Raw genomic sequence first — 11,856 nt, forward strand, 5'->3', positions numbered from 1 at the left:
ATTTACATTGACATCCAGGGTGATTCAAAATTGGCTTTAATAAATCTTGAATTTTTTATTTTACCCTTCATCTATCATTCATACCCTCTCTAATAGGAAATTTGGGGTTTGTAATACTTTATTTTTTTGAATTTCTAAAACATTTTTCACCATTCCAAGGGAAGTTAGAGTAAATAGTTTGCATTTTAGGTGAATCGAGTGTTTTATTCCAAACTAGAGGGCAGGTGAGTGTTATGAACTACTTTGAGAATCCAATGAAATTGACGCAAAGAAAACATTTCTTCAATATAGTAAAACCAAGATAAAAATATTTTTCTTGCACCGAGAACATTTATTCATCATTTCCACACAAAATATATGCAGGTATTTAAGCTACACACAGAAATATACATATAAAAACTTTGAATTGCATGTCTAATACCAGTAAGAGCCTTTTTATTATGAAGAGTATAAAAAAGTATTAGAAATTATTTATTACATTCCACTTATTAGATATTGCTCATGTCCCCTAATGCTCTCAAGTTGCCAGATAATATATTGAGCTTTGCAACAATTTGAGCTACAACACTATTACTGTAGCATCTGCTTATTGCCAACTCTTGCAGACAACATTACAACAATGATAAGTAGGTGAGCATGGCCAGTCATATATTTTTTTAATAAAGGTTAAGGTTATGATGAATTTCAAATGTGACTTCAAAAATCAAAGCATCCACCCTGGAATGATGCCATTAGCATTTTCAGCTGAAGTCGCAGGATTTGCCTGATTTGTCACTGAAGGATTGTAACTGCAGAAATAAATAAATAAATAAATAAAAGAAAGGAAGGCCAAAAATACAAATTACCATGGAACATAAATACCAAACTATCTTTGGACAGAACTAAAGCATTAATTACAAATGCCAAATATTTACCAAACGTGTAATGTGCTATCACATCGTAGAGGCTGAAAAAATTCCTCTTGCTGTGATGGGTTGCAACTATATGGAACATTTTTCTCCCTAGCTTCCCTTGTTGATTGAAGGGCAGCATTACCTTCTTCCAACTGTCCAACATCAAAATTAAGTACATTAACAAAATAACACAATCCTATGAAGTTAAAAGATGGATTGAGAGGGACAGCAGAGGAAATGCAAAACAATAGAGGGGTTCACTTCACAGCAGAAACCTGGACCTACCAGCGTTGATGATAGAATCATTGAGCTCCCACATTAAAAAATAAAAAGAAATTACAGATGCTCAAGAATGTATAGGGATGAGAAGTGTTCTGGCCCCTTCATCATTATGACCCGAGTTTTTCGCCGTTGTAATTCCCTTTTTTTCTCTTATTTCTTTAAATCTTGTTGGGTTGACACTATCTCATTAGGTATAGCAAAATGCCTTTACCCCACCCTACTCCAACCAACGTGTAGGTTTTTCTTACCCCAAAGAGTGAATGGGGGCACTCATGATTTGGTCATGTCTTGCCATACCTTGTTGCATTTCCTAGTGAAGAAATTATTCATATCCAATTCATATATATATATATATAATCACATTCTAGATATAATGAAATAAGATGAATTGATCGATGATAGTTTGTAAATAAGTATGTTGAATATGAACTTTTTTTTTTGTTCGGTGGCTTGAACAAATTCAATAATTTCTGATCTCAAGTGGACATCTCTGTAGGATTTGAATCTAAATGAATAGTTGACCATATTTTAGAGGGAGAAAAAGAATGGATCTTGTTGGATTTCTAAGAAATTCTTCGATTTCTTACGTCCTATATGTGAATTGCTCAGTATTTTATTAATGATTTTAAATAACACACTGTCGTATATTAGTAAATTTGGCCTATAAAGAAATGAACAGCAAAGTTGTATTTACGTAATTTAACATAAGTAATTGGATCCAAGACTTTGTTAAGTCAAGTTTCAGTTCTATCCCTATAAATTATTTCGAAGACTCCACCTTCCCCAACCATTGTCCTTGGGTAGATCATGAAATGAGTATTGGTTTAAGTCTGAAGTGTTAGGTTCTAAATATTTAGAATTAAATGTTTAGATTTTTTTTTTTTTTTTGGTATGTTGGCAAACCAAGAACAAAAGCATATTTAGATTAGATGTTAGACGTTGCTCAAAATTGTACAAATCAAGAATCAAGAACATTCAAGCTGCAGAAATGAGAGTTCAAGTTCTGTAAAGCTCAACCGATCGAAGATTAGACTTGACCAATCGAAAATCGCAGATAAGTCAATTCTACAAAATTTAAATCAAGCCTAAGCCCGCGAAAGCATTTAGGGTTTCAATCCATCACTACTTGGTATGAAAGGAAAACCCTAAGTACATTTTTAGAGCTCTTGGAAGACTTGTGAGTTGCTCCTATGAGATTTGATAGGTTTCTGTACCTTCTAATTCAACAAACATCTATCGGAATGAGATCTATAATCAAGAACTATTGGAAACAAGTTGCTGCTAAAGATCTACTATTAATGGTGATCTGAAACCTTTGAGTGAGATCACAAAGTCACAAATGGGGAGTTTGAATTTAGCAAATCTAAGATAGAAGAGTTCGTGAAGTCGGAGCTGCATGTGGTCGTGTTAATAAGTTCTACTTGAGGTAACTTTAGAATTAGGGTTTAAATCTATTGTAATTTTACATTCTATCATAGTGGATTTGTTTACCTTTAAAAATAGCTAAGTTAAATTCTCCCAAGATTTTTACCTGAAAACGATTGATTTCATTGGTTTTCCAAGGTCATCATATTACTGTCTTCTTTACTTTTCTGCACTAAGTAATATGTTTGCATGTGTTTAACCTAGATCTCATAATTAACCTAAGTAAATACTTGGCTAATTCATTATGTTAAACTAATCAGTTTCTCAAGGGGTCTAAGAAAACAAACAAGTAATATCAAAGCAGGTTAGCTCTTGTTTAGGTAGTTTTACCTTGAATTGATCCTTGATCCCTGCTATCATGGAACACGATCACTCTTTTGTGAATCCTCTTCACTTTGATAGAAATAACTATGCCTATTGAAAGGTAAGGATGAAAGCCTTATAGAAATCTCTAAATGAGAGAGTTTGTTTGTCTGTTGAAAACGGTTGGGAAAGACCTGCCACTCCTGTGGTTGAGTGGACTACTGCTTAAAATGATGCAGCAAGCTTCAATAGCAAGGCCATAAATGCAATATTCAATGCCATTTCTATGGAAGAACTCAAAAGGATTTCTAATGTGGAAGTTGCACAAATTGCTTGGAATATTTTGCAAACAATGCATGAAGACACTAAGGCTGTGAAAATAAATAAATTGCAATAGTTAATTTCTAGGTTTGAGAGTAATAGAATGGCAGATGAAGAAACTTTTAATGAATTCTATACCAAACTAAATGACATAGTCAACCCAGCCTTTAATTTGGGTGATGTATATGATCAACCTAAATTATTTAGGAAGATCCTTAGATCTTTAACTGAAAATTTTAGACCCAAAGTCACTGCCATAAGTGAAAGAAAGGATGTTGACACCATTCCTATTGATGAACTTGTAGGATCCCTTCAATCCTATGAGTCTAACTTACCCAAGACTAGCAAATCTAATTCTATTCTATGACATTAAAATCTATAGATGATGTAGATGATTGTGGAGTTGATGATGAGATCTCTTCTATAGAGATTGTTTATTTTGCCAAAAACTTTAGAAACTTTCTAAGAAACAATAATAGAAGGGCAAGAAATCGAACAATACTAACTCTAAGAATGTGAAGAAGAATGAAACAACCAAAAATATTGTTTTTGAAAAAACAAAAGATAAAGTTGTTCAATCTTCTAACAATTCTTTAGGTCAACAGTGTTTTGATTGTCAAGGGTATGGTCATATTAAATTTGAATGTCCCACATTTTTTAGGTTAAAGGGCAAAACTATGGTTGTTACTCTTAGTGATGATGATGAATTTGGTCACGAGTCTGAGAGTGATCAAGAATGAAATTTCATGGCTTTCACTGCTACAGCTGTAGTAAGTGAAACCGAGATTGTTAAGGAGAACCTCTGATGAGAAACTCTTTGAAAATGTTGACTTGCAAGAAGCATATAACAAGTTTTGCAAGATTGCTACAAAAGATGCCATGAATGTTGACCTAGGATTGAAAAAGATAGAAATTCTTGAATATGAAAAGAAAAATCTCTTGGTCAAATTGTTTGGTGCTAATGAACTCATAACTACTGTTAAGATTAAGAACATGTCTTTGAATGAAAAAGTAAAAAGTTTAGAATCTGAATTGTGTGTTGCTAGAGAACAACTCGATAGGACTTATACTTCTAAACTTGATAACATGTTGAATATTCCAAAAATCTGCATCTAATAAGACAGGTTTAGGGTTTCCTGAGAGTGGTTTATCTTTTATTATGTCTCCTCCAAAATTTTTTCTTGCTATATCTATACCTAAACTTGATGTTAGGATACCTAAGGAAGAGGTCCTAGCTACTAAGAGAGTTAGGGTAGATCTTAGTGAAACAAAACCCAAGAAATCTACTCATTCTATAGGTAAGAAACAGCACAAGCCTCAATGGTTTTGTCACTTCTATGGTCGAGCTGGGCATACATGCTCAAATTGTTTCAAGTTGCAAGCAACCAAGCAAGCAACTAAACAAAAAGTGTCTGTGCCAACAGCACAAGATCCCATGACACTTATTCATGAATTGGTAAAGGCTCTTAGTCTCTATACCAATGCTGGAGTTGATCAAAAATCTCATGTGTCTAGAAACTAGCTCCAACTTTAGGCCTACATCTAAGAAAGTGTGGATGTAAAAGACTCAACTTCACTAAGTCTATCTGACATGGTCCTCATGCTATAGAGCTCATTCCTTTATACCAAAATAATTTTGCTTAGGATTTTATTTTTTTGCATTTCATTCATGCATTTCTTTTTAGGGTTGATTAGGATTTTTTTTTTTTAAAATCAAAAAATAGAAAATGAAAAAAAGAAAAAAATTTGTGTATTGCACACCACTAATGGCTTGTTTGGAAGTTTAGAGAGGGAGGAGAGTAGAGGGGAGGGGAGTAGTGGGGAGGAGAGTAGAGGAAAATGATTCCCCTCCACCTTGTTTGGATGTTTTTAAAATTAGTAAGGGGGAAGGGAGTAATTAGCCCTTCCCTTGTGTAATTTTTTTAATATAATAAGGATAAATTAGGTAATTTACTTGGTCAATAGTTTATGTACTCTACTCTCCCTCTAAATCTCTCCAATTTGGGGGAATTAAAAATGGGGGGCTAGAGGGAGTTGAAACCCCTCCAAACCCTTCCCCCTCTTTCATTAAAAAACTTCCAAATAAGGTAATTAGATTACTCTCTCTCCCTCTACTCTACTCCCCCCCATTTTTTAAACATCCAAACAGGCCATAAGTGTTTAATTAAGGTTGGCCAATGAAATTTTCATTTCATGACTCCACCTTCCCCAACCATTATCCTTGGATAGATCATGAAATAAGTATTGGTTTAAGTCTGAAGTGTTAGTTTTTAAATATTTAGGATTGAATGTTTAGATTCTTATTTTGTGTATGTTGGCAAAGCAAGAACAAAAACATGTCTAGATTAGGTGTTAGACATTGCTCAAGATTGTACAAATCAAGATTCAAAAACATTCAAGCTGCAAAAAGGAGAGTTCAAATTCTGTGAAGTTCGAATGATCGAAGATTAGACTCGACCAATCGAAAATTGCAAATAAGTCAATTCTGCAGAATTTAAATCTGCCCCAAACTCTCAAAAACGTTTAGGGTTTCAGTCCATCACTACTTGGTATAAAAGGAAAATCCTAAGTACGTTTTCAGAGCCCTTGGAAGACTTGTGAGTTACTTCTGTAAGATTTGAGAGGTTTCTATATCTTCTAACTCAACAAGTATCTACCAGAATGAGATCTACAATCAAGAACTAGTAGAAACAAGTTGCTGCTAAAGATCTTACTACTGATGGTGATTTGAAACCTAATTTGAGTGAGATCTCAAAGTCATAAACAGGAAGTTTGTGTTTAGCAAATCCAACATAGAAGAGTTCGTGGAGTCGAAGCTGCACGTGATCGTGTTAGTAAGTTCTACTTAAAGTAGCTTTAGATTTAGGGTTTAAATCTATTGTAATCTTCTATTCTATCACAGTAGGTTTGTTTACCTTGAGGATAGCTAGGTTAAATTCTCCTCAAGTTTTTACCTTAAAATGGTTGATTTCATTGGTTTTCTAGAGTCATTATATTACTGTTTTCTTTATTTTTCCGCACTAAGTAATATGTTTGCATGTGTTTAACCAAGATCTCATAATTAATCTAAGTGAATTCTTAGCTAATTCATTAGGTTAAACTAATCTGTTACTCAAGGGGTCTAAACAAACAAACATGAAGTTTATTAACTAGTAATTTATAAGAAATCTATACAAGAAAACAAAAAAAGACAAAAGCGGGGGGAGGGGGCTAATATATAGAAGGTAGCACAAGCACATAAATATTCACAAGAGATCTAAGATTTCCTTATAGAAAATATTGTGTTATTTTATTGTGCCAAACTGCCAGTAGAACTCATGCAAAAAACCACAAAATAGCCTAAAAATACTCGTTTCATGTTGAACAAAAATTAAAGGCCAAAATAAAACCTTGATAAATTTCCTAAATCATAGTGATATTTGATTTAAGATTTTATTTCTTGTATCTAAAATGTATATGGTGTCACTTATTTTAAAATTTTAATTGGTATGACACTATTTATACTTTTAAATTTGTAATATTTAATTTGAATTATAAAATAGATTTATTTGAAATATAAAGATAATATTTTTCCGGAATTTTAAAGATATGTTTAGTACCTTTATCCTTAAGGCTTTGTTGGTTTCCAAGAGCAGGTCTTCCTGCACAATCATCAAGCCTTGATAATATATGTCATATAACTACTTACATAGATATACAAGAGTAAAAATTCTAGGCATCTATATATATATACCTTCTTTTGAAGGTCAGAAAGTTGATCAAGCAAGAACTGCGTCTGCAAGACATGGATACCATAATACATAAGAATTAATTTGGTAATAGAAATATCATAAAATAATGGTTCAGAAGCATCTGGGTTTTTCTATAAGATATGTGATAGATAAAGTCTTAGAAAAATGTAGACAACGATCTTATTGCGAAATGAAAATCAAAGTGATGAAGAGAGCTGATCAGGACAAACACAAAGTAAATGATTAGAAGAAAAGGTTAAAGAGATATAATGATTAGAAGAGAAGGACTCAGAGATAAAACGCACCGGTATCAATTCAATGGAACCAATACTACTTGCCCAAATATAAAATCCACTCTGTTATAAAACTCCAAGCACATATCTAAAATAAATAAACCCTCCAAGTGCATACATAACTTTTGAATACCTTTGTTGATCTTATTTGCTTCAGTGTTTGGTCCAGCTGATGCTCAAGCTGATCAAGCTCTTTTGCGCTCAAATGCTCCAACTCTTCCCCAAGAAGATTTCTAAAGAATGTTAAAGTTTTAGGTGAACATTGTCTGGTACTTGCATTTGTCTAGTGTACATTGCAAAATGCATGCTTTGGCACAAATGGAAAAAAGTAACTAATTAATTTACCAAAGTTATCATCATGCAAACATATAATTAATAGAGATAGCGGCTAATATTCTTGATGAGAAAGTAAATAGAGTAACACCTAGTTATCCGTGTCGATTTTCTCTCATTGTCTCTTATTTTTCACTGAGTTTGCGTGAAACAAAAATCTTAAAACACACACACACACACACACACACACATATATATAAACAATAATGATACCTTTGTGTGTGTTGCAAGGCCTCAGCTTTTGCCTTTAGCTTCAGATATTCTTGGTAGCTGCTCTGCTAGGACATGTGAAAGCAGTTAGGTAACATTGTCACGAATCAGCATGACAATACATATGCGGAGAGGAAAATCATTCACATAATATGGAAAGTATAATCAACAAAGAAACTATTCTTTTCCTTTGATGTGACATTAATTAATGCATGAGTTAGAGAAAGAGATTGAACTACCTGTGTGTCCTTTGCAGGCTGGTTTGCCTCTAGTGTTGCATAACGACATCGTTGATACTTCTCAAGTGTCCCAGCCATGCTGGAATTAAGGCAAAAAAACAGTGGACAATGAGGTTGCTAAATTAAAATAACTAGTTTCTCAAAAAAAAAAAAATAAATAAATAACTAGATAGGTCGCTTTGCAGCGAATAAAATGCTAGAAAACCCTTTTATATATGAAAGTATTTAAAATCTAATTTTCAAGTTTGTAAATACTCACAGATGAACGGGCAACAAGTTACGGATTTGAATCCAAACAATAACAGTCAGGAATGGGCAACAAGCCTAGGATTACATTCCATTATGTAATGTAAAAACAAATAACAAAAAAACAAAAACAGAAAAAGGCAAATAAAAGTGAAAGTTAAAAACCTAGGGTAGATCAATGGTATCTCCTTTATGCAAATGAAGTTTCTTTATCACCCGAGTAAAGGACATGACTTACGTTCTGCTCTCATAACTCCAAATAAAAAAGTCATTTTTTTTAATAGGAAGTTTGCAATGTTTCATATCTAACTTCAAGCTCCATTTATATCTTTGGGGCTTAGACCTAAGACCTATTGATAAGGACCCAACTTGCGAGGTCATCCCTAAATAAAACTGGAGACCATGTATGATGTATCAACCTTGAAGCCAGCTTTAAAACCAGGCCTTTTTTGGTCAAGCAATTCGAAATTGTGGAATAGGAGAAAAGTTTCAAGGAAAAACAAAACAGAACCCTGAAAATTGTAGCCTGTTAATATATATATATATATATATATAGACACACACACACACCCCCCTCATCTTTTTGTTGATCAAACCACTTTGGCTAAAAGTGAGAATATGTATAATTAACATATGGTGGGGGAATTTGAACCCAAGTTTTCCTCCTAAGGAAGATTAGGCAATGCCATTGAATCATAAAACTTGAAAGTTCAATATGGGTATGAAACACCCTTGAACGTTTAGACCCCAAATTACAAAAGTACCAATTCAAGCTTAATATCAAACGATTAGCATGCGGAACATGAATATAAACTAAACACAGAATTGATAAACAATTTAAGCTAAATATAAACACATCCACAACAGTAAATATAAGGCAAAGGTAAAGGAAAAGAAGATGCAAACACACGGACAACACACGATATGTTATCGAAGAGGAAACCAAAGTCCTCGTCGTAAAACCTCTCCGCCGCCCTCCAAGCGGTCAAATAATCCACTAAAGAATGTAGTTGGGATACATGAACAGCAGAAGACCCTCCAAGCCTAATCTACCCAAGTACCTAAGCCCTCCAAGCTTCTTGCTCCAACGAGGTTACGCCGAACCTATTTCTTCTCTAGCTTCCCGGATTCCGCTACTTGACCATAGCATCAACCAATGTATATTGGTTCCTTTCCAAACTGCTTCCCAAAGCACCAAATGGACCTTCTCACAGACGTGGGTGTGGTGAGACAAGGGTTTGGTAAATGGCCTCTCAAGGGTATGACAATGGAGAGGAAGAGAGTAGAGGAATTTGTAGAGTCTCTTTAGATGAAGATTGGGGATGAATCAATCTTGTATTTCTCTAGGGTTTTCTCTCACAAAATTCTCTCTGGAAGCTCTCTCAAAATGATGGGTATAAGGGTGTATATATAGTAGGGTGAGAAGGGAATGCAAAACGTCAGTTTTTGCCAAACAGGGCAAGTTGGCGACTTGAACTCGCGGCTTGGCCAAGTCGCGAAATCAAGTCGCGACGTAACGGCCTGGCCAGACTGAAACTTTTGTCCTGTAGCGTGACAGCTGGCGCGACCCTTCAGCTTCCCAGTGTGCCTCTCACGTGACTGCATTTCGCGGCTTGCTAGTCGCGAACCACCTGCGAGTCCTAGTTGTGAGACTCTGTTTTTCTTGCACACTCTTGAGCTTTTCTTCACATCTTCTCACACACTACCCTTACAATTTTTCCATCTAAATACAGGATTATTAAGTGCTAAATTACAAGCAAATTGGTCACGGAATAAAGCCAATTAGATGGTTGATTAAATTCAATCTTACAAAACTCTTAGTGAGAATAACTATAATTGATGTAAAGTTGTGATTTACAACTATATGTTTTGTTGGCTTTTATTCCGTGCCAAATTTGATTGTAATTACTATCAATTGTTTATACCCTATATTTGTTGTGGAAATTGTTGTAAGGGGTGTGTGATAGAGAGTGTGTGAAGACTCAAGCAATTTGGAAGCTGATGGAATCTCGCGGGTATCTCGCGACTAAGCTTCCCGCGAAGTGAAGCATGTGCCCTGCACATGCTGGAATGCGAAGAGTCATGACAGATGGAGATAGCTGTCTCTCGCGAGTATCTCGCGGGTAAGGCCTTCCCGCGAGACACCCACGAGACATGCTGTTTTGCCAACCTGTACTGACTGACTCACACATTTTGCACCTATCCTATATAAACCCCCATTACCCACAAATGTTGAGGAATGCTTCAGAGAGAAAACCCTAGCCAAACACATTTGTAATTAGAGATTGTCATCCCCACCTTTCTCTATACACTTGCTTGTGGTATCTCCTCAACCCTTCCCTCTCCATTTCCACACCATTGAGAGGTTGATAGCCCAAACACTTACCACACCTTTTGAGAGTGTTGTGTGACATTTTGGTGCTGCTGGGAAGTATTGGAAGAAGCCTAGAATGGCAGATGCAACATGGAGCTTGTTGCGGGATCCGGATAACTAAGACAAGACACGGTTCCGAGAAGCCTTGTTGGAGTAGGAGCTTGGAGGGCTTAGGTACATCAGGTAGATTAGGCTTGGAGGGTCTCTTGCTTCCTCATGTATCCCAACTGATTGTCTAATGGATCGATTTCCGCTTGGAGGGCGGCGGAGAGGTTTTTCGCCGAGTTCTTCGGTTTCCTCTTCGAAAACACGTCTTGGTGTTTTCTGTGTTTGCATCTCTCTTCCCTACTCTTTTATATTCCATTACACTACTGTGTTGTTTAGTTTATAGATTAGAGTAGCTATATTGTTCATCCGCTCGCTTTTACACTATTCCGCACTTTATATTAAAGTTGTGTAAAATCTATCAAGCCGTAATTTTAATCGGGGGTCTAAACAGCTCTTGTGTTTTTCAACACGTTTTCGAGCTTTCAATTGGTATCAAAGCGGGTACACTTGCTTGGTTTAAATACCTTAGTGTGATCCTTGACCCTATTTGAGATGGACCGGTCTCAATCGCTCAATGTTCCACCATTTTTTGATGGGAACAATTACGCATTCTGGAAAGTCAGAATGAGAGCATTTTTATGCTCTATAGAAGATACCGTTTGGGATGCGGTAGAGCTCGACTGGACTAAGCCGGAAGCTCTTAAGGCAAATTGGGATAAGGCAGCTCTCGCAGCAGCCAATGCAAATAGTAAAGCTTTAAATGCTATATTCTGTGCTGTGTCACTTGATGAATTCCACAGGATCTCTCATATGACAGTTGCTAAGGAAGCTTGGGAGATTTTAGAGACCACTTATGAGGGTACAAAGAAAGTTAAGGACACAAAGCTTCAGATGCTTACCACCAAATTTGAAGAGCTCAAGATCGGTGATGATGAACCATTTGATTCATTCTATGGGAAGCTCAATGAAATTGTAATTGCTAAACTCAATCTTGGGGAGAAGATTGAAGATGCTAAGGTGGTGAGAAAAGTATTGAGGTCCTTGCTTGAAAGTTTTAGAGCAAAAGTTACAGCCATAGAGGAAAGCAAGGATTTGGATGAGATTAAGATTCAAGAATTAGTTGGGTCTCTCCAAACATATCAGATGGGACTGCCTTCC

At 35.6% G+C, this 11,856-nt stretch overlaps 1 protein-coding gene across 1 annotated transcript in view; it reads right to left on the minus strand.

Annotated features, from left to right (window-relative positions):
• Positions 1 to 427: 427 nt before the first annotated feature.
• LOC112022330 (agamous-like MADS-box protein MADS2) overlaps positions 428 to 11,856 on the minus strand; it is an 18,457-nt gene continuing 7,028 nt past the window's right edge. The window contains exons 2-8 of the mRNA XM_065775693.1: positions 8,031 to 8,109; positions 7,795 to 7,856; positions 7,382 to 7,481; positions 6,958 to 6,999; positions 6,824 to 6,865; positions 915 to 1,045; positions 428 to 788 (exon numbers count right to left, since the gene is read on the minus strand). Of these exons, the coding sequence (XP_065631765.1) occupies positions 704 to 788; positions 915 to 1,045; positions 6,824 to 6,865; positions 6,958 to 6,999; positions 7,382 to 7,481; positions 7,795 to 7,856; positions 8,031 to 8,109 (541 nt within the window). The 3' untranslated portion in view covers positions 428 to 703. The remainder of the gene's footprint in view (positions 789 to 914; positions 1,046 to 6,823; positions 6,866 to 6,957; positions 7,000 to 7,381; positions 7,482 to 7,794; positions 7,857 to 8,030; positions 8,110 to 11,856) is intronic.

This window comes from Quercus suber, unplaced genomic scaffold (assembly GCF_002906115.3).
Source record: "Quercus suber isolate HL8 unplaced genomic scaffold, Cork oak 2.0 scaffold_1, whole genome shotgun sequence".
In the NCBI taxonomy this organism is placed as follows: Eukaryota; Viridiplantae; Streptophyta; class Magnoliopsida; order Fagales; family Fagaceae; genus Quercus; species Quercus suber.